This window comes from Lissotriton vulgaris, chromosome 5, assembly GCF_964263255.1.
Source record: "Lissotriton vulgaris chromosome 5, aLisVul1.2, whole genome shotgun sequence".
Classification (NCBI taxonomy): Eukaryota; Metazoa; Chordata; class Amphibia; order Caudata; family Salamandridae; genus Lissotriton; species Lissotriton vulgaris.
In genome coordinates this window covers 520,684,480-520,706,898 of record NC_141693.1, presented here as the reverse complement: position 1 = coordinate 520,706,898, position 22,419 = coordinate 520,684,480, and the positions used below count along the sequence as shown (strand labels likewise).

Genomic DNA, 22,419 nt, shown 5'->3' with positions numbered 1-22,419 from the left:
TGATGCGAGCAGATGGAAAAAATTACAAAATTCCTTGGTTTTAAAGAAGAATGTTGCTAGCCTTTCTGAAAGCGACCAGAGAAAGGGTTTTTTAACCTGATTGGCTAGAAGTTAGAAATTAACATATCTCATTTATTTGCATATGATTGGTCCAGGTCTGTAATGGCACAGTCAGGGGAAAGAAAGAGATCGATTGGCAAGAGGGTCAGAGTAATTACCAGTGACACAGAATAATTCAAGCATTCCACCCATCACTTTTCACTCAAGTGTGATGGGTTTGTTCAAATGTGGGTCCGGTAAAATACTTTGGACTCCAGCTTTAACCCATTGATAAGGTTCAAACAGGAGGAAACAGTGTGGCAGTCACTTGTGCTTCTTAGAGGGGTCATGAACTTGCTGTTCAAGTTGGGCTGTTCCTACTGGAGGAGGAACTAGGCTCCCTTATATATGGTAGGTCACTGTTGGCAGATTCAGAGTGAGGAAAAAATGAGAATTGCAATGCTACTCTCAGTAATTGGCAGTGAAAGGGACCAACTTAAGCTCTTCACCCATCACCTTCTCTATTTTTACAGAATCTGTAACATGTGCTGACCAAACTGAATTTCCTCCAGACGCTGTGCGTAAGCAAGCAGAAAGGAAAATCCTAGTCAGAAAGTAGGGTGCTGCTGACTTTCTTGAAAGGGTGCAGAGAAGAGGGGTTCTGACTGTCAAGATTGCCCAACAAATGACTAGTTAACATCTCAAATTGTTGGAAAACCTTTTCATTTTCTTCACTGATTGTCATCATCAAAACTTCCAAGTAGGAAAACCCACATTACATATTGCTTGTCCCAAAAGCGAAATATTTCTATTGTTTTAAAGAGCAGCCGGCACTTTACTAACAAAGTCAAAAATTCAAAATTTCAAAAGTACTTTATTCGGTTATAAAAGCAAAATAACCATAAAAGTAGCATGAAAGGTACAATTTACAAGGGGTCAAGTAAACATTTTTAAAATCACAAAGAAAGTAAGAAAAAGAAAACTACAAAATTAAGTTCATATATACAATATAAAAAATTAATCCATTTGCATTGATTTGCGACACTTAAAAACTAATTTTAAAAATTCAGCAATTGAGGCTACCATAAAAACAGTTTCCATTTTCTGGCACTCTAAAAACGCTAGGCGACATCTATATACATTTAGATCTTTGAGGATAGGGATGATGAGTTTCCTTCGGAAAAAGGTATAAAATTTACAGAAAAAAAGTATATGTATATCGGATTGTTGGGATACATCATCACATGGACAAAGACATAAATCCTTCGACCAGCAATTCATCACGGGGAAGGATAATGTCCTAAAAACAGTATTAAATCTAAATCGGGTCAAAAGGAAGCGTTCATGGTTGGACATGTACAATGATAAATATGGCTGCAATTTCTCTCCGCATAAAATGTCCTGGTGGGCAGAAACAGTCTTTTTTCTCGCCTCCTCTATATGTCTTTTTTCCCTGAGGTACGACATACACAGATTTTTCAAGTCTCTTCTAGATATGTATGCCATTGATTGTGGGTCCTCAAAGTATTGGGGGCAACTTAATTTTTCAAAAAAGTTTCTGACATAGCATATCCATTTAAAGTCATTGATATTGTCCAATGCTAAAATATCCTTTAAAATAGCCCGATTAACAACACATTCATCATTTGTCCAAACCCTATGCCAAAGAAGGATTGGCTGAATTTTAATAGTATCAGTAACGTAAGGTATTCCCAATTCAGCATGGCATATCATCGTTGCAGTACTTTCGGGCACGGACAGAATGTGGCATAAAAACTTATTTTCCATGATTTGAATTGAACTGATATTTGAGTAACCCCACAATCCTGCACCGTAGGAAACTACAGATAAACAAGTCGCGTTATAAACAGTTAAAATCTCCTTTATGGTTTTTTTTCCTAATTTTCTCATAAAGCATTTTAGGGCCATAATAGTTTTAGAAAATAACAAAGATCTAGCATGGATTGCAGTAGTCCATGAGCCACTTTCATGAAACAATTTCCCCAGATATGGGAAGGTGGCTGTCCTTTCTAAGGGATTGGAGTTTATAAAAATTGGCTTCAGATGCTTGCTTGTTCTTGACCCACAATACATGGACAGAGTTTCAGAACAATTGATTTTCAGATCTAAACCAAGCATAAAACTGTTAAAGGATGTGACCAAAGTTTGCAAAGCCATTGGGGTGCGTGCCATCAAAACAGCATCATCAGCGTACATCAGGGCAGGGACAGGCCTGCCTCCCACCATAGGCATGTCCCTGCCCTCCTGCACGAGGTGCTTCTCCATTCCATTTATATATAACAAAAATAAAAAGGGGGCAAGAACGCACCCTTGGCGCACACCCCGACCAATCCCGAATTGTCTGCTGCATTCACCATTTTTCCCATATCTGACACTTGCGGTGGCCCCGGAATATAGATCTCTCAGAAAGCATATAATGGCATTGTCTACCCCCAATTCGGCCATAATTGACCACAGTTTAATATGTGACACACAATCAAAAGCTGATGATAAATCAACAAATGTGAGGTATAGACGTTGTTTTTTGACCTTTATATACTTCTGTTGCAAGGTGAACAGATTCAATCCTTGCTCTATGGTCCCTAAACCCTTTTGGAACCCAAATTGAAAATCGCTTAACACCCCATTATCTTCAGCCCAGCTTTGCAATTTAGCTAAAATCACTCTCCCCAAAATTTTTATGGAAGAGTCCAATAGGGAAATTGGTCTATAACAATTGCAACTTAGCCTGTCACCTTTCTTAAAAATAGGGACTATGACCGATGTAAACCAAGTGGGAATTGCACTATTTGCCAAAGCGGCATTGAAGAGCTGGACTAGCAGTGGCCCCCATAGTTCGATGTTAGCCTTATAGAGGTCAGCTGGTATACCGTCTGGTCCAGCCGCCTTACCCCCCTTGGTCGCCTTCAAGCTTGCAATAACTTCAGGAAGGGTTACTACCAGGGTTCTAGATGTATCTAAATTTAGCAGCACTGTGTCCTGGCCTGTGTCAAAGGTTGAATCCACAACCTTATAGAGGGAAGAAAAATGAGCCACCCACTCATCTTCTGAAACGGCGATTTCCATACGTGCTTTTTGTTCGTGTAGGAGGGGAGTGTTAATGACCCTCCAGAAAGCAGCCGGATCCTTTGATTGTGACGCCGCACATAAGTTGTCCCATGCTTCCCTTTTTATCAAGGACTTCCTGTCCTTCAATGCTACATTATAATCCCTCCTTGCAATTCTAATTAGGATTACATCCCGTGGTCTTTTATGGATAGCATATCTGAGCTTTGTTAAGGCTTTAGTGCACTTTATATCAAACCATTTCCTATTGGACTTTAGGGAATTTTTCCTAGCAACCCACAGTGCTTCCTTAATTGTAGTAGAGATGATGTTAAAATGGGTTATTATTTCGCTACTCTCCGCATAATCATCTAAACAGATCGAGAAACTACTCATGCACTTACTCAATATTTTAAGCAGAAAATCGTCCGGAACCACTCTACTCCATTTAAGGTTATAACCATTTTGGGTACCCAGCTTCACATCCTGGACCATTTGGTTGGGACATTCTCTGTTATCGGTTACAACAAATAGGTTCTCCATTTTTAATACCTGTGGGAGGTGGTCACTCAATGGTAAGTCCATGATATTCGCGCTAGTCAGTCTATTCGCGGAGCTTTGCGTACTTAAACTAAAATCAATAATGGATGAGGCCCCCCGCCCAATAAAGGTTGGAGTAAATGGCGTTGTGTGGTGTGCTAACTCATTTGAAAACCCAAAATCAAAATTAAAAATCATCTAATTTAATAAATCACCTAGTAGGGTATGTTCAAAATGTGTCAGGTTGATATCTTGTTCTAGCATTAAACCACAAATACCCTTCTGGCCCTTTTTACAAAGAGTGCAATTAAAATCACCCCCCCCCCCATAATAACATAACTTCGCCCCTTTTACTCATATCAAGTTCATTTTGCATGTCTGAAGTTAATTTAGCAAGTACATCCTTAATCATGCTATCTAAACAGTTATTGTAAAAGTTAAAAAGAACCATCTTTGGACCCTTCCTTGTATCTATCACTATTTTTTGATAGTAACTGGATCCAGGGGAAAAAGAGATTCTGTCATAAACTAGGAGATTGGATATATATACAGTCAAATATAAATATATATATATACTAACAAAGTCAATATCCATTTACTCTTTGTTCTACGGAGCAGTAACTCCTGCTCAAGCATATGCTTTGTGCAATTCTATCTACTGTACCCTTTTACCTAAGGTACCAACCTCGTTTCCAGCTCTTCCCCTGCGGAGGCAAACAGGTCTAGGGCAATAATGGTTATAACGTTACTAGAAGTTCCATTTTTTTGTTTTTTGTTTGTTTTTATAGAACGTATCATAAATGTATATATTTCAAAAACGTAAAAAATTGCTTCATTTAATTTGAAACGTCCTAATGCAGACTGGTTTTGTAACTCAGTTTTGGTTGTCCATTTTGTGTTTGCAAGTTGTGCAAATTTTTTTAATCTACTCTGTTTTTAGTCGGCCATTGTGGATTTTTAAAGGTATATATTTGTTCTGTTGGACTATCTTTAAAATGCACTGTCAAGTGGTCTTCTTTCAAAACCTCTGCCTTTAAGTCTTTCTCCTTTTACTTCTTTTCCCTTGTGAAATCCTCTTACATGGCACAGGGTCCGAGACCCTCAACATATCTCCATAAGGTATGCTACGAATGTTGTGGTGGATGCGTACTGCTGTCATGTAGGTTGGCACTTGTTAGAGTGAGTTGCCTGCATGTGTTTGAGACTAAATTGCACTTTACTTCTCTGTCGAATTTAGGTATGCAATTTTCTGGGCACAGCACTGCATGATCAGCCTCATAACATTGGGATTATTGTTCAGTGTTAACACTTTTATCGTAAATTCTAATAGATTACATTCACTGCATTTCTAAGTACTTACAGAATGCACAAGTCTGCTTTGCCACGACACCAATAGAGTTGCATTTGATCTCGGACATCTTACCACACTAAAGTCACACAAGCTTAGCATGAGAATTTTTTTTTAAAGAAAAGTGTTCCATTTCGAAGACTTATTGTGAGCATGCTGATAAATCTCAGACGAAAGAAGCATGGCAACACCTTCACGGTGTCTATTGCAGTCGAGTGTGTGATGGGGACATTAGATTTAGTGCATTATATAGTTGCGTGTCTGAAATTCATGTTTCTTGTCTGGTCGGCAATTTAGCTGCTGACTCCTGCATTGGGCGGAAACATAAAGTGATCCACTGTATTATAGCATTGAAAATAAGTGCTTATTCTGCAGACATCTACTGACTCTATTCTATTACACGTTAACTACAGTCGCGTAGTACAAACGGATCTTCATAAACTCAGCCATCGCTTGTACATGATCAACCACTCTCTTGATCAACCACACTCTTCAGCTAAGACTCATTATAAACAGCGACAGACAAGCTCTTACTTCATCAGCCATACTTATCTGCAGGGCCAGCTTTAGGGCAGTGTGACCAGTGCGGCCACTCTGGGAGCTGACATCAGGGGGCGCACTGGGCCCGATTCACAGAACTAATTTAAGACAAAATCCTAAACGTACTACCGTAGACAAGTTAGGAGTCCTATCTTTACTACTCCTAAACTGAGAAAAATCCTAACTTTAAGACTTTCGGTATTCACAGAAGGCATTTAGGAGTCCTAAAGTTAGGAGTCCTAACTTTACTACTCCTAAACTGAGAAAAATCCTAACTTTGAGACTTTTGGTATTCACCGAAGGCATTTAGGAGTCCTAAAGTTAGAAGTCCTAACTTTACTACTCCTAAACTGAGAAAAATCCTAACTTGGAGACTTTTGGTATTCACAGAAGGCCTTTAGGAGTCCTAAAGTTAGGTCTCCTAACTTCTGTGAATACATAAATGAGTAAGTGTCTTCTGTGAATACCAAAATGAGTAAGTGCCTTCTGTGAATACCAAAATGGTGGTAAGTTTAGAATTTTGTTTTAAGTTAGTTCTGTGAATCGGGCCCACTGTGTTTAGCAATATCTTATGATTGGAGAGATGAGGAGCACTTTTGCTGGGTGGTAGTAAGAGAATCAGAGGAGGCTGTCATGGTGCATGGGGGGCGGCAAAAGTGATTGTCGCACTGGGAGCCACCAGCGCTAAAGCCGGCCCTGCTTATCTGCATCTGAGAGTGTCGGGAGAACTTTTTTGCACATGAGGGGAGAAGGATAGGGTTTTTTCCTGTAATAGGAGAGCAATAGAAAGTGGCTAAGCAACTCATAGCTTGGGAGTAGGAAAGAAAGACCTGTAGGCCAAGCAAAATTGGTGTGAGGCAGCAGCGTGGGTAGGTTACAGGAAGAAATATGTGCATTCCTATAATAGTGCAGCTTTCAGGCAGGGTCTGCATCTGAAGGTTGCAGGCTGTACATACTAGAAACATCTCGGCATTAACAAAGGAATGATTGCTGAGCATCACACATATATGCATTCCATTGTGCTTTGCCATGTGGTGCCTTCGACTTGTCAACTAAAACGAATAGAAAATGCAAGGTGGCTGCTGGGATACAAACAGAAGGACCTCAAAAGGCTTGCTCTGTAATTCGAGAGTCCAGTGGCTTGAGGCACTGGATAACTTTGAATTCAGTAGATGTTTGAGAAATATGTCTACTGAACAAAAATTCTAATTACACAGTTAATCTGCCCTTACATCTGTAAGCACAGCCAAGGTGGATGCCCATTCATTTCTTTAACTTTAAAAAATACAAAAAACGAAATCCTCCATATCAGAAACGTATCTAATCATTCTCTCCTTTTACTCAGGACGAATGGTGCTGGAAGCTACGATTTTCTTTACCCCCAGTCAAAAACCTAGACATCTTTATTTGATAGAGGACTCTTATTGGCATCCCATGTGCATGGTTCTGAGTCAGTAAAGCAAAGGCGATCACCCATGCAGCAGTCCCCAAATTGAACTCTATTAACTCCCTATAAATTACATTTACGCCGACTAACACGCTTCACTGTTTCAAACCAAGACAAACTGCTACTTTGACTTTTTGATGTAAAAGTGGATAATTCTATATTGTCTTCTACAACTACTACATTTGCTTCCTCTGGAAAGTAGTTAATCTTTAAGTCTGCTCCATCTATAACAGCCAGATCCCTAAGGTGAAGGAAAGAAAGACGAGGAGGAAAAGCAGCCCATCATTAATTTTCATTTTAGAGACTTTTAAAGATGAAGTGCAAATCTTCTTCTCTATATTACATTAAGGCCATGCTTGATTGAGCAGTCGACTACTGTGTGCCAGATGACACTTGATTGACCTTAAGTGCCTCCGTTTCAACCACATACGCGGATCAATGTCATTTATTTCCCTTTTAGATTTCAAGAACATCCACATCCTTTATCTCAAGACACTTCTTTCTTTTTATTCTCCGCTGGCCTTCAATCTCAGGGTTTCAGCAGTTATGTAGCCTCTCTGCTTTCTCCGCTTCTCCATACAAATCGTTCAGATGCCCTCTGTTTTTTAAGATCATTTTATTAGCACTTTCAGCCGGCTTCCTTCCATTTTCATTCATTTAGCATGCTTGTTAAACAGATCAGAGTTTCCCAAATCTTGAGGTTATTCTTGGATCAACATAGGCATATGCTAGCTCTTGCCAGCCACACAGGTTCCTGGCTACCTTTTGTATCTCATCTTTCTTTGCCTCGGTCTCTTAACCTCTGTTTCTTTCCTTCATTGACTTGGTGTACATTGTGTTGCTTATGGACATACTGCCAGTGGTTCACTCTCTTATCTACCCATCCTACGGTGTCCCGTGGTCACCTCCTGCCACCTTCTTGATAACTGCTAAATCTGCCCTATGTCTCCTCTTCCAAGTTTCCTAATATACACACCAACTATTATTACCTACCAAGCGTTTTACCTCATAATTCTTCCATTTCCAGAAAAATCTCTAGGCCAACCGTAAACTTCACCAAATTCAGTACCCCCGCTTACCCCACATAGGTAGTTACTTCTGGCTACCTCCCTCCTCTCTTCCATATGCCCAAACTCAGGACTGCCTTTGTAGGCCCAATTCCTCTGTACCATAAAGATGCAGAGATTCCTGTTGGTTCTCCTGCATTGGACCCCCCACTTTTAACCCTATGATTTGATTCTTTCTTCAACAACTTGAATTCCACCCTCAAACAGCCCCATCCTCTTGCTCAGTCCACATTAAACCAGTCTATCACTCTGCAAAGTACACCATGAACCCTTCAGGGACTTCCGACCATCTACATCTTTTACTTCATCACTTTCTTTGCTCCTTACACGTGTAGGATTATAGTACCGGTAGTAGTATTCGTTTCATAACCTGTGTACACCGTTCCTGTCTGGGATTTCTAGCTGCCAATCAAACATACAAATGCAACTCTCGATTTCCCATCATGGTATATTTCCTGGAGAGTTGCACCTATAGGAAGATAGCAACAGATTTAGCCTTCTTGTCATGGGTCCCAATTTTTCGCCCTAGTACCAATGGGAGCATCAGAATACCTCTTTGAGGCTGTATTATACGTCTCTGCTGCTTTCTCTAGCCAACTAGCTGTCGCAGGAAGCCAGCTATTTCCTCTCACTAAGAACGCCTTGAGTGTATATGGCATTGTCCTTTCGCTATCCCGCCCTGGCTTTACCGTGTGTTCAGCAGCGCCGCCTTCATTGACACTGTGCTGTGGCTCATGAAGTGGTTACTCCCTTTAATTGCTAACTATAGCCAGTTCACATGGCAGTAAAGAGTGTGGTGCTTTGCACGTTGAATGCACAGAACATAATACATGACCAAGCTTTAGGGGTTTGACAGTCCAAATCCTGGGTGCAAGGTTCACCACAATTGGCTGGATGTACCTTTCTGATGTAGCATTTTAATGGCGAATGCAAATTAGATCCTACCAAACCCAGAGGTGATCAGTTTCTTATAGTAGCACTACCCCACCCCACCCTTCGCCCAGCTGCTCACAAATGTTGACACATCATTCCAGGATGCTTTAAGTGCTTTGTCAATATTTGTGAGGCATCAACCTTCGGGGATTGGTTCCCTCGAGAAACGGTGCCTCTGAATGTGCATTAATCTTGTAGTTTGCTGCCACATATACAGAGAACGGTGTGGAATCAGAATCCCTGACCCCTGTTCTGCACAGCGTGTTGGAACTTAAACAGGTGGTATGAAAACGCCATAGAAATGATACAATAAAATAAAATACGTTAATGTCAATTTAAATTCCTACTTAGTTTTAATAAATAGTGAAGATATGTAAGGTACTGTAGTTGATGTTTTTCCTAACACTAGATGATAAGAAATCTTGGCACGATGCTAATGTGATGAGATGTGTCATTTGTAAGGTGTCATTTGTAAGGTGACATGTTTGATTCAGAGTGGGTAAGAGTGATAAGACAGTGTGAATATATTCAATAAATGATAGTAAAGCAGTGGCCAGAAGCCAAAACGTTGGCCTTAATATATATGCATTGTTTTGAAGTGTGGGAAATATATCTGCACAGGGACAGCCTTCTTTAAATTCACCGAGGACACAAAATGGAGTGGTTTTTATTTTGTCTTGTTGTCCTGAATGTTTGTTGTGAGAAACACAAATGATGTTTCTGATAAAGTATGAAAGGGTACAGAGAATAATGACAGCGTTTTTCCAGCTCTTCCTCTAACAAGCTCTCTATTAAGAACACTTACCTACTAAATCCGATCCAATTTGCATTTACCCTGATACAACATTTATAAAATGCAGTTATGTTAGGGTATCGATGTAACTGAAGCACATTTGTACATGTGAGCATGAGTGGACATTGTGGTGGGACCAGGGCAGGGAAGAATATGCAGTGTCATCTCCTTTAAGCCCCTAAACCCGCCTTCGTTGTAGCTTAGTGCCTCTCCGGAGACGAGGAACTAATTCTGTTCAGCAGGTTCAAAGAGCAGAACAGAGAATGCTCTTCTTAACATAATGTAGATCTTCATTGTTACCTGAAAGGTCAGATCTGATCTCAGAAGATGTCTTCCCATCAATTTCAGCATTGATGAAAGATGATAGTTGGCACTGTGATATGGTACCGAAGGCAGGCGCTGTGCTTTAGTGACACCCAGCGGATACCCAGACCTGCTGGGTGGCAAATATTGTTGGGATGGGAATTGAAGTAAGGGCTGATGGTGCGGAGGTGGTACTTGCGCTTTCTGTAGTTCTTCCGAGCAGGGGTTAGGCACTGTTGCCTGCAACATAGTGTCTTCCAATGGCTGATGGGTGCTTGGTGGGTATAGTGGGCTGGTCGAGATCCTCACCCCCAGGGGACCCTCCAGAGAGCTACTGAGTACTGGAATCATTACTTTATGCACTCTGATAGCCAATTGACATGCCTTCATAAAAAACCTGCTACAAAAATGGAGAGGGGAGGCATTTCTCCACCCTCCTTCTCCATAGGGAAATGAACTTGAGTCAAAGAGGCTAGTGAGCTTGTCGCGGGGCAGCTCTGGTGCCCAGAAAGAAGCTTGTTTTGCCATTCATGAAAGACCAGGAGAAATAATTGTTGCTTATTAGGATTTGCCCTGCGCCCTCAGTTAAGTCTCAAGTACCACCACTGGGGGTAGATGTGAAGGTCCATGCATCCAGATAGAGATCTTGAAACATCTGTGAGGAAGGCACGAGAATCCCAAACGTGATTTGTAGGGTTCGGGTAGTGCCCCATGACTATCAGGATTATAATTGAGGAGACACTACAGCACCTTGAAAATGTGGCCAGTTGTTGAACATTAATGTCCTATGCTTTTAAACTCCTAATTAGGGACAAAATCTAATGGGATAAATCCAGATATTTCCATGGAAGAGGTTATCCAGTCCAAGATCACATCAATCTCTTCTGTGCTACGAGAAACCCACTAGGCTCCCCAGCCAAGGATATTGAGGAGGTAACATGGAGCTTGGGAGTGTCCTCCTGATCGTACAGAACTCCAAGTCGAAAGAGACTTGTGAGGCCTGTGACATGAAGGAAAGGCATCAGGTGCCAAGACGTCGGGCTGTCTCTACAAGAGCACATTGTGGCTAGCCTAGTAGAAGTGCTATTGCTGCCAAAACCGTCTTCTTCATTCAGGCCAAAGCAGCCGGAGATTTGCAAAGACGGGCACTTTATCTCCATTTCATGCAGCACTGGGGTCAGTGTTGATTCACTTGTGGTCTGGGGTCTTAGAATTCCTTGCTTTGTACTTATGAGAGTAAGTTTGAGGTTCACGTGAGACTTATTTAGTGTTTTCTATAGCGCGAACAAGACCCTGCATAGGGTATCAGAGCGCTTTACAGAAGTATTAGATTACAAGTCACTAAATATTTACAGAAGTATTTCAATATAGAACCTTATAGATTACAAGTCACTAAGGGCCCGATGTAGGTAAACGCTATTTTCCGATTTCAAAATACCGAGGCGGGCCGAATCGGTATTCTGAAATCGGAAAACGAGATGTAGGGAAAAAAAACCGAATGAATACCGATTCGGTCGGCATCGGTAATGAGAATCGGTACGTTCCGATTCTGCTCGGTCCGAATCGGAAAGTACCGAATCGGCCAACAACGAATCGGAAATCACCGAATCGGCTACCACCGAATCGGATATACCCGATTCGGTGAATACCGATTCGGTAAAAGCCGAATCGGCAAAATCCGATTCGGCAATCATAGATTCGTAGCCATGAAAACAGACCCATGGCGAAAAAGCCCATAGGAATGCATTGAATGAACCGAATCGGCTTTTACCGATTCGGATAATACCGATTCGGATTTTACCGATTCGGATAATACCGATTCGGATTTTACCGATTCGGATATTACCGAATCGGTAAAAGCCGATTCGGCAATAGGCGATTCAGCCAATGAGGTGGCTCCCCCTCCCCCACCCAAACAGGGAGTGGCAACCCTGGCAGGTGCAGCTAATTAAGAAGTTTCTGGAAAGCCTGCCTGAGCCCAACACTCACAGTTAGCAGCAGTGGGAGAAGGAGGTTGCCAACTGAACTGGAGAACATGGCAGAGCAGTCTGAAAGCCAGAAGTCCTCCCAGAAGAGGAAGCCCAAGTTCACCACCACCGAACTGCAGGTGCTGGTGGAGGAGGTGGTGAGGGTGCACCGCCAGCTGTTTGGCAAGCTGTCCCTGAACGTGCCAGACAGCACCAAGAGGAGAATCTGGGCCGACATCGCCCAGAAGGTGAACGCTGCGGGTGTCACCCCCAGGTCCATAGAGGAACTGAAAAAGAGGTTTTACGACATCCGCAGCCTCACTAAGAGGAAGATGGGTGAGTTCCAGAGGCAGGCTGGAGGCACAGGAGGAGGCACGAACCCGGCGCCACCCCTCACCGAGCTGGAGGAACTGGTCTCCAGCACCATTGAGAGGGAGAGTGTCGTTGGAATCGGGACCCTGGACAGCTCTGCGAGAGCTACAGCTACAGGTAAGAAGCATGCGCATCATGACACACCCTACCAGACACCTCCCCATTAGACACAATGCATAGGCAAACACCAGCACTGTACTGTCACCAACATACAAGAGACAAGCATCATGGTACATGTAGTCAGCAGAAGTTAGCCAAATATGTCAGTGCAGAATCACAAGACAGGAAACAGTGTGACACGGTGTAAGGAGATGCAAGGACATGTGGAATGCCATAATTGTACTGACTGTAATACATCGGCACTCAGTTTACAAATGCTTCTTTGTACCTAGGGGCCCCATCAGGCGGAACAACTGTGACAGCAGAGGGAGCAGCAACGTCCAACACTGCAGTCGCAGGGCCGAGCACCAGCCAGGCTGGCCAGGAGGAGGATGAGGAAGGAGACACCCCAGGGCTAGAAATGGAGGGAGTCCTGGTCATTGACTTCCAAGCAGTGCACTCCCCAGTACTGCCCAGCACACCCCCCTTGCAATTCTCACCAGACAACTCCCCTACAAGGCACACCATTCCGCCTACACCAGCTCCTGCCACAACCGTGGCCTTGCCACCTGTCCAACCTGTCCTGGGAGCAGGGGCTCAGGGACCGGCCAGCTTCACACCCCCACCAGTGGCACCCCAGCCCACTCAGCAGGCCGGAAGCAGCAGTGCTCGACGCCGTGCCATCACCACCACTGCTGCACCAGCACGGGAGGGCAGTGTGTTCCTGGGCCTGGAGGGACAAATGGTTAAAATCCAGAGGCAACAGGCAAGATCCACCATGGCCTGCCAACGCCAGCTCCTGCAGCACAACATGCAGATGGGGGAGTTGGTGAAGGGATTCCAGGCTGTTGTGGAAACCAACAAGGAGGTGGCAGCAGGGTTAGGCAGGCTGACCACTGCCATCACCCACTGATCTGCCAGACAGGAGGAGCATGAGGTGGCGCGCAGGCGGGATGCCCGGGTGCTCAACCGGGCCATGGCCCGCCTTGCAGCGGCGACGGCACAACTGTGCCATCGCAGCTCCAACCAAGAATCTGTGCTCAGTCAGCATACGGCTGAGCTCACTAGGGGGATGGCCAGGATCACCACGGCCATGGAGGCCATGATAATATCAAACACCGCCTCCAATCCTGCCCTGGACCTGGGTGATGCTGGAGACAGCAGCAGCCGCAGCAGCCCGGCCAGCGCTGCATCTGAGCCACGGAGGAGCACCAGGCGATCCGCTGATGCTGCTGGCCATTCGGAGGGGGCTGAGGGACACCCCAGTGGGTCTGGCAAGCGGGCAAAAAAATAGCCTGGCAAGGGGGGATGAGGCAACCAGAAGCCTGGACTTTATTTGATTTTACAAACTCCATTTTTTGATGCACATCAGTGCTGTAACTGTGGTGCATCACTATTAAAATTTGTTTTTTGCAAGCAACATTTAGCTGTCTTTGCATCTGTACTCAGTCAGAAATAGTTCTCAGTGATCTCCTCACGTCTGTATCTGCCATCACTTGGCGTACACACCCCAGCTGGCTGTGTCAGTGGCACAGCTTCGTCGTCGTCATAGTCCTCGTAGTCAGACAACTCCACCTCAGTGCCCTTCTTGACCGCAAGGTTGTGTAACATTGCACATACAGCTATGATCTTGCAGCAGGTGATGGGGGTATACTGCCTTGCACCTCCACTCTTGTGCAGGCATCTGAATCTACTTTTCCAGATGCCAAAGGTCCGTTCAACAACATTCCTGGTGCGTATGTGGGCCCGGTTATACCTCCTTTGGCTGGGTGTGGAGGGGTTGAGGTAGGGGGTGAGTATGAATGAGCGGAGGGCATATGCACTGTCGCCTGGAAGAGAAAGGGGTCACATTAGACACATGCATACATGTATTACACCTACCTACTATGTGTTATGGGGGTCTGATGATGTGTCTCACCTAGGAGGTATCCTTCTCCAAATTCGCCAGCCATCAGCCGTGCATATATGCCGCTCTGTTGGAATATATAGGAGTCATGGGTACTTCCTGGAAATTTTGCTACCAGGTCTGTGATGGTGCACTTGGCATTGCAGATCACCTGCACGTTGATGGTGTGTGTAGATTTCCGATTGCGGTATATGTATTCGGTGTCCGCTGGTGGGCAAATCGGAATATGCGTGCCATCTATGCAACCGATGATTTGGGGAAATTGTGCCATCTGGTAGAAGTCAGCTTTAGTTTGTAGCAGTTCTGCGTGGGTTGCAGGGAATGAGATGTATTGGTCCATCCTGTCTATCATGGCGTCAAGGAATATGTGGAAGAACCTTGACAGGCTGCTCTGGCTCACCCCTCCTGCTGCTGCTACTCCACTTTGATAGCTGCCAGACGCTACCAGGTGTAGGCTGCATAGCACCTGGACGTGCGCAGGGATGGCGTGTGCCCTTGGGGTGTGGTGGTCCAAGTATGGCTTAAGGTCCCTGATGAGCTCAAGTATGGTGTCAGAGTCCAGCCTGTATCTCTGTAGGATCTCAGCCTCAGTGAGCATGAACAGGGTTATCCTCTGTCTGTAGACCTGTTCATTTCTTAGCCATTCCCTCTGTCCTTCCTGCTGTAGCCGTAGCCGCCTCGCAATGACATAGAAAGCTGCCATCCTGCAAGTTGCAATGCATTTTGGGACTGTTTATATGGGTTGGAGTTGGTTACCACCTGATTGCAATCCATGGTAAATACCGAGTGAATTCTACCGATTTTGAGCCGATTTCGGTGTTTCTGTGCCTCCCTACATCTCCCCAACTGTCGGAATCGGGGAATTTCCCGATCGGAGATTCATACGAATCGGCATGTTTTCCGATTCGCCTCATGTCCGAATCGGTATTTGTACCGATTCGGTACATGGACCGAATCGGTGATTTTCCGATTCGGTGTCACTGACGAATCGGTAATTGGACCGATTCGGTGATTTTCCGAATCGGTGTCACTAACGAATCGGTAATTGGACCGAATCGGTGATTTTCCGATTCGGTGTCACTAACGATTCGGTAATTGGACCGAATCGGTGATTTTCCGAATCGGTGTCACTAACGAATCGGTAATTGGACCGAATCGGTGATTTTCCGATTCGGTGTCACTAACGATTCGGTAATTGGACCGAATCGGTGATTTTCCGATTCGGTGTCACTAACGAATCGGTACATGGACCGATTCGGTATTTGCATCCGAATCGGTGTTTTTCCGATTCGTTACATATCCGATTTTCGCTATGTACGTATCGGATTCTTTCCCATTCGGTACTCATTCCGATTCGGTTTTCTATCCGATTATTTCTGTTTTTGGTTCCCTACATCTGGATGGCTGTTTACCGATCGGTAAGGGCCAAAAATCGGTATTTTCGGCCGTTACCGATCGGTAACGCCCTACCTACATCGGGCCCCAAATCTTTACAACCTTAAACTACAGGAAAGCGTATAAACATACATATCAGTCAACAGTTGAATTAATATCAAAAAGCTTAAAACATACAACCACGTGTAAAACATATATAAAAGCCCATATGTGGTCATTGATAGGCTAGCGGATGCTTAGAAATAGACATGAAAGGTTTGTAGACATAAGTTCTGCTGTATGGCCTTATGGGAGAAATTTCCTCATATAGAACGTTTTTGATTCTTTTTTTAATGCTGCAATGGATGGAATTCTTCTAATGTTCGGGGGAGTGTGTTCCAAATTCTCGGTGCTGCCCCGGAGAACACTCAGTCATACGTTCTTTTCTTACAAAAACTAGCTGGTTTCAGTAGGAGATCAGCTTTGCTCCTGGAGAGTCTGTACCCTCCTGAAAGCATGAGTTTCTGTGCTAGGTAAGCTGGCGTTTTGTGGTGCAATGCTTTATGAGTGATGCATGCTAATTTGAAATGAATTCTTGCTTCGAATGGCAGCTAGATGAGGGGAGATATGGTCTAATTTTTTTGGATCCCGATATAAGTCTTGTGGCTGCATTAAGAGATGCTTTCAATGGGGCTGTAGTGATCTTGGGGAGTGTAGTCTCGTTGTGCCTTGGCTAAGTTCAATAGAAGTTAAAGCCCAAATACTGGTCTTGGACACAAGCAAGTCGAAGTTCAATCATAAACATGGCAACATTCTTTGTATAAAAGTATAGAGTATTTTATTAAAACAATTTATCAGTTCAGGACCACATGGACAAACAATTCATAAAAATAGAGTTAAAGCAACTCTATGCATAAATTATAAAAACATCACCACATAATTATATTAAAAATCATGAATGAAACATGTACAACATTAATCAAACAATTTTTCAAAGGAAGACCTGCTCAAGTTAATAAAGACATAAGGAAAGAAATTTTTTGGGGGAGAGAAACAAACAAACACAGACATTCACAATTTGTCATTTGATATTGCACATTAATTGTCCGCATTAGACTCAAACCCAGACCCGACTTCTTCTTGTTGTTCTTGGGGCGAGTTCGGTTGTTTAATTGTGCACTAGTATGCGTCGACGCGTTTCGATGGTCTTTTTAGATAAATGCCATCTTTATCAAGACTTGTAAATCTTGTTTATTGCTCTCCTACAATGGCACTGGATGGTTGCCTTTGTGCATTGATCCTTAAATCATACTTCTTGTGTGTTTCACAGCTTTTAGCATCTTATTTTGATGGATAGTACTCGTTTACTTCACTGAGTCTTTGACCTGGTCTGTAAATTATATCACCCTCGATATTTATCGACAGCCAAATATTCTTGGTCTTGAATCAGGAGGTGTGGAGGCATAAATACGGTGACACCTCAATTTTTGTTGTCCTAAGTTTGGTACTTCCATTCCACTCTGCTTACTGCTCGCTGTGTAGTGGGGTTCCCCCTCTTACTTGGTGTCCTATTAATAACAGGTAGCGAGTCTTGGGGTCGGGTGGTTTAAACAGGGAAAGGCGCCATGTTATCTCGCCGAGTTTCACTGACGTTCCTGTAGCTCTGTTTCTCCTTGCGAACCACCCGTCCGTATTACGTCCGTCCTGCTCGTAGTCATCCGAGAAAGTGCTCTTGGGAAGCCCAGGCAATGTAGTGCAACCATATTCGATCCTAGATATGAGCAGTGCCTGAACTGCTGTTTTAAGATCTGTTTTATTTAGGAATCTGCCCTGTAATGATGGCCCAGAAGGGAATGGATATCCTGTGTGAGGAGAAGGGTTCTAATGGGAAAGTTTTTTCCAATAAAACCAGAAGATGATAAAGTGCAGTGTGACTATATGAAATGGACTTAAGTGTACTTGTTTGTGCAGAAATAAATACACATTTGAGTATGCCTGGTAATCTGTGGCAGCTGCAGCTACCTAAATTCAGTGCACACATTTTACGTATCAGGGCTCTGAAGTGACAACCTATATTGTATTAACGAATCAACTCAAATACATAATGATATTGGTTTGTTCAGTTCTCTTGCCATGTTTTTGCATATAAATCTGCCATAACGTATGCACTGGAAATATACTATTCACAACATTTCTAGTGAGGTGTTTTTGTGTACAATTAGGCATTTTTTCACGGCATTTTAAGGCTTCCGGGGTACATCTAAAATTAGTATTTGGTGAGATTGCATTCTGATTTTAAATAATGCAAGATTCTGACACCTAATTTGCATAGTTCTGGGACATGTACAGGATTTCAGGGGCTGACTGTTGGTTGGAAGCAGGTCAGGTTGAAAGCGTGGTACATAGGTTGTGATTGCTCAAGCCGTCCGGCTTGGCAGGAATCTGTTTATCGTCATGACAGGCCCTTTCTCCTTTGTTGTTCAATCACTTGCTCGCTCGACCAAAACCTTTGTGCTGCATTTACTGCTGGGGCGTTTTATCTTTCTTTGTTCTCTTCATTTACATTATCCACTCCACTAACCATATACAGTAGTTTTGGTACACCCATTTGAGGTTAAAAAAAACATAGTTTGTTTAGGAAATAATAATACGTATTGCCACTGGGATATCAAGATGTTCTGACAAGAAGATGGTGTATATCAATTCACCTCAAAGGAGTGTTGCCACAATTAAATAAATATTAAAAGGCTTCATGATATAAAAAGTAATTGGTCCATGGATTAAAGTCAGACCCACGAGCATGTTTATCAGATTACCTTTTTATGCAGGCATTAGTCACTGGCATAGAAATTCGTAATTGTTATGGAAGTTGAATTTTTTTATAGAAGGAGAGAGATGGGGTTGATAATATAGCGAGTTTTAAAAATTACTTTTGGTGAATTAAGTGATCAGATCTCTGCCTGCGTCACAGATCGACATTGGACGCCAGACCACGGTTTCATTTTTATTTATTTTATTCATTAAATGCGATTTTATATAGCTCTAACATTACTCGAAGGTGTCAGAGCGCTTTACAAACGAACCAGCTGCGTTACATTAGGATTTTGGATTACATGAGTTACATAAGAGATATATCATTCGGAAAAAAACTGCAAATGTACAAGTGAAGCGAAAGGAGGGAAAAATTGCAAATGTACAGGTTGTAAAGTCACTCAAGGAGGAGATACACACAGATAAACTCTAAAATCACCTAGGAATGGTAGTAAGTACAAAGGCATACTATATATGCTAGTGGTTAGAGTTATATATGCTAGTGGTTAGAGTTATATATACAAGTTGAGTGAAAGGAGGGAACATTTGAAAATGTACAAGTTGTAAAGTCACTCAAGGAATAGATACAAACAGATAAACTCTAAAATCACATAGTAATGGTAGTAAGTGCAAAGGTCTACTACATATACTAGTGGTAAGAGATATAAATGTATACAAATTCACTCAGGATTACATTTTAACAGCGATTAGGCTTGGACAATTATATATTACATATTTACAGAGCAGGAAATTCTTGCCATCGTTCAGCCAGGTGTTCAGGTGGTGTTGCACTCAAGGGTGGTGGTCTTGGGTCTGGAGGGATCCACCGAGTTGGAGATGTCCATAGGGGTAGAAGGCATGGTAGGTTACCGGTTATGAGTTGGCTCTTGAGTGGAGCTGACTTCCGGCGCCACGTGCTCGAAAGAGATGTGTAACACATTGACGTCACCTTGCAGGTGGCCTCATCAACCTGAGCATCCCCATTGTGCTCCCGCTCACCACAGAAGATAAGAAACGTCTCGAAGGCTCGGCAGCGTTTGCACTGGTACACAACGGGCGGAAGGTGGCCATTCTCAGCAACCCAGAGTTCTATGAACACCGGAAGGAGGAGCGCTGTTGTCGTGTGTGGGGAACCACTTCTGCAAAACACCCACATGTAAAAGTAGGTGGACAATGATTAATTGCGCAAATGCTGGTGATTTCTATGTAGTGTACTGTGTTGGTGCATTTCTTTCGTGTGTAGAAAGTTGGTTTTGAAAGTTTTCTTGATTGTAAATTTGTTTTGAATGTTAGTAATTTTACACACTGCAGCTTGATTTACTCATTGACACACAGTTGCCCTTGTATGACCACATTTGCCTTCTACCAGTAACACCAGTGATTTCATGGCAGTTCCGCTTGATGGTGTATTGTTTATTAAAAAGCAATGCAGATTTTGCTGTCTAAAATGGAAAGGCATGCAGCCGACCTAGTGCCACAGGTGAAAACGGAAATCAGTGCCTCATTCTCTATACACTTTCCCTACCCTATCCAAGCCTATCTGAATATTTTTGATCAGTGTTGAGGGGCAGTTCCTTGCCTACACATTGTTCTCCAAACAGATTTTGGAGTGTGCTTTTGACTGACACAGTAAACCCAGCAATCTACCAAATATGACACAGAGGAGTGGTATGAGCTACTTACAAATGCATGACGAGTCAGGGACCGTGGCAGCGGCGACTTGAAATTCAAGTACCCTAAGATGTAATTACCATGGTGCTTGATGTGAAAGGGGAGGGATGTGAAATCAGCAAATAGATGACCAATGGGATTCCAGGGCTGTAGATAACAGTGGTTTGTTAAACACATCTATACACAGCAAGCAGATCCAATTCCAAATGTTAATTCACCTACAGTTTTTTTCATACCCGGACATGCACGAACATCAATTTTATTTTGCTGTCCTTTTTACCTACCTGAGTTATATATTATGTGAAGTATGTGCAAACCATATACATATTGTGCGTTCAAAGGTGTAACCTGTCCGCACTACTTTTAATACAAGGTGTGCCTCTTTTTATTGTGCACATAACTAGTTATACTTTCTAAACTGTCTTTTAGAGCACCAATTTGCCTTAGGGCATGTTGAAATACCACTTATGAGAAGACACAACCCAGCATATATCCATCAGGTGTCTCGCAAGGAGGAATATTAACATTCAAGACATCAAAGTAATGCAAAACATTTGGAACTCTTTTAAATTCGGAATGCCCTCTTGAAATAACTGCATCATTGAAGATATAGCAGTGTAAACATGAAGTTGCATAATTAGTAAAACAAAAGCCTTTCCCCATGCTTTTACATAGCATTGGGATGCTGTTTTGCAGTCATGAGCAGAGTATAATAACGTTTGCGCCATTTGAAGAAGAAACACAGCTTTTTGTTGAAATCTGAAAATGAATCCAGCAGATTGTGGAGTAGGAGGGAAAGGCGGCAAATCTAAGATTATATGGAAAATGCAGTGATTTAAAAAAAAAATTCAGTAGCCCTTATTGTACAGAATCAAGTGTCCCTTTTACTGTATGACGAGAATGCTGCACGTCATCCTGGAAACCCTTTGCCATATAAAGGATGTCAGCCTTCAGCATTTTTGCGATATTTCAAGAAATTATTCTGTCACTTGTAATATCGTTGTGACAAAGTTTTTAACGTCATGTATATTAATTACATAACTGGCAAAAGTTGGGGGGGCACTGTACTTGTAAATACCTTCAAAATTCTTATATAGCATTGTATGCATATTGGGCGAAATTTCTTTAAATAGTGTAGATTAAAATAAATAGAACAAAATATAAATGTAGAATAAACAGAAATTGGTTGGATCGTCATTTTCTTCGTAGACTCTTTTCAAAATTGACAAGTGCCTATTTCTCTTAAAGATGATCTTGGAAAGTGGGGATTGGCTGGTTGGTGGAGACCTTCAGGTGTTGGAGAGAATAAGGTGGAATGATGGCCTGGATAAGTACCGATTAACCCCACTGGAGCTGAAAAAGAAGTTTGAACAGATGAGTGCTGGTGAGCGTTCCTGTAGTTGTAATAGAAATTCCCATCTGTTTTTCAGCAACTGCGTAGCAATCATCCTAGATATAATGATGCTATGAGGTCAGTTCCCCTTGTTAACTGTTAGACATTTTTAACATATATGTGCTTGGAATTGTACTTCAATTTATCTTTCCATCATTCAGGTGAAAATGCCTCATTCCTGTCTTTCTGTTGATTTGGTTTTCCAGGGATCAACTAAGAAGTATTTTATTGTCTAGTTACAAGATAAGTTATGGTTTTCTATGCATAAACCATAATATGTGGGATAAAGTACCTTCTGCTGTACATTATAAAGCTATTGCAATTCACCGAGGGGTTCTGTAGCTGTATAGCGGAACTGGGACAAGGGCAAAGTTCTTTCATAAGGCCATGGAACTCTGAGATGATTTGCAATATCTTTTTAAGGTATAGCAGAAGGTATTTTATTTCATATAATACATGGTCACACCATTACTCATTCCCTAAAAAAGCTTACATCATTGAGCTCTTATTCCATCTGAATGAACATAGTTGCAAATATACATGAAACCCTGTGGAACAGTAGTGCTAAATTAAACTCACCAATTTACAGCTAGTAATTTGTCATAAAACATTTTAATATACAGTTCAATATGTCTGTAGCTCATTTATGATAACATTTAGAGTTATTTACTGTAATAAACTACAGCCATGCAAAAATATAATCAAGCTGCCTTAAATGCCACTATTCCTTTCATTTTAGAAATACCATTC

At 42.5% G+C, this 22,419-nt stretch overlaps 1 protein-coding gene across 2 annotated transcripts in view; it reads left to right on the top strand.

The window, feature by feature from the left end:
* The window catches only part of PAPSS2 (3'-phosphoadenosine 5'-phosphosulfate synthase 2), a 196,663-nt gene that overhangs the window by 119,398 nt on the left and 54,846 nt on the right, over positions 1 to 22,419 (top strand). For both annotated transcript variants that reach the window (XM_086921959.1, XM_086921957.1), the window contains 2 exons: positions 19,562 to 19,767; positions 21,525 to 21,660. In XM_086921959.1, coding sequence (XP_086778085.1) covers positions 19,562 to 19,767; positions 21,525 to 21,660 — 342 coding nt within the window. The remainder of the gene's footprint in view (positions 1 to 19,561; positions 19,768 to 21,524; positions 21,661 to 22,419) is intronic.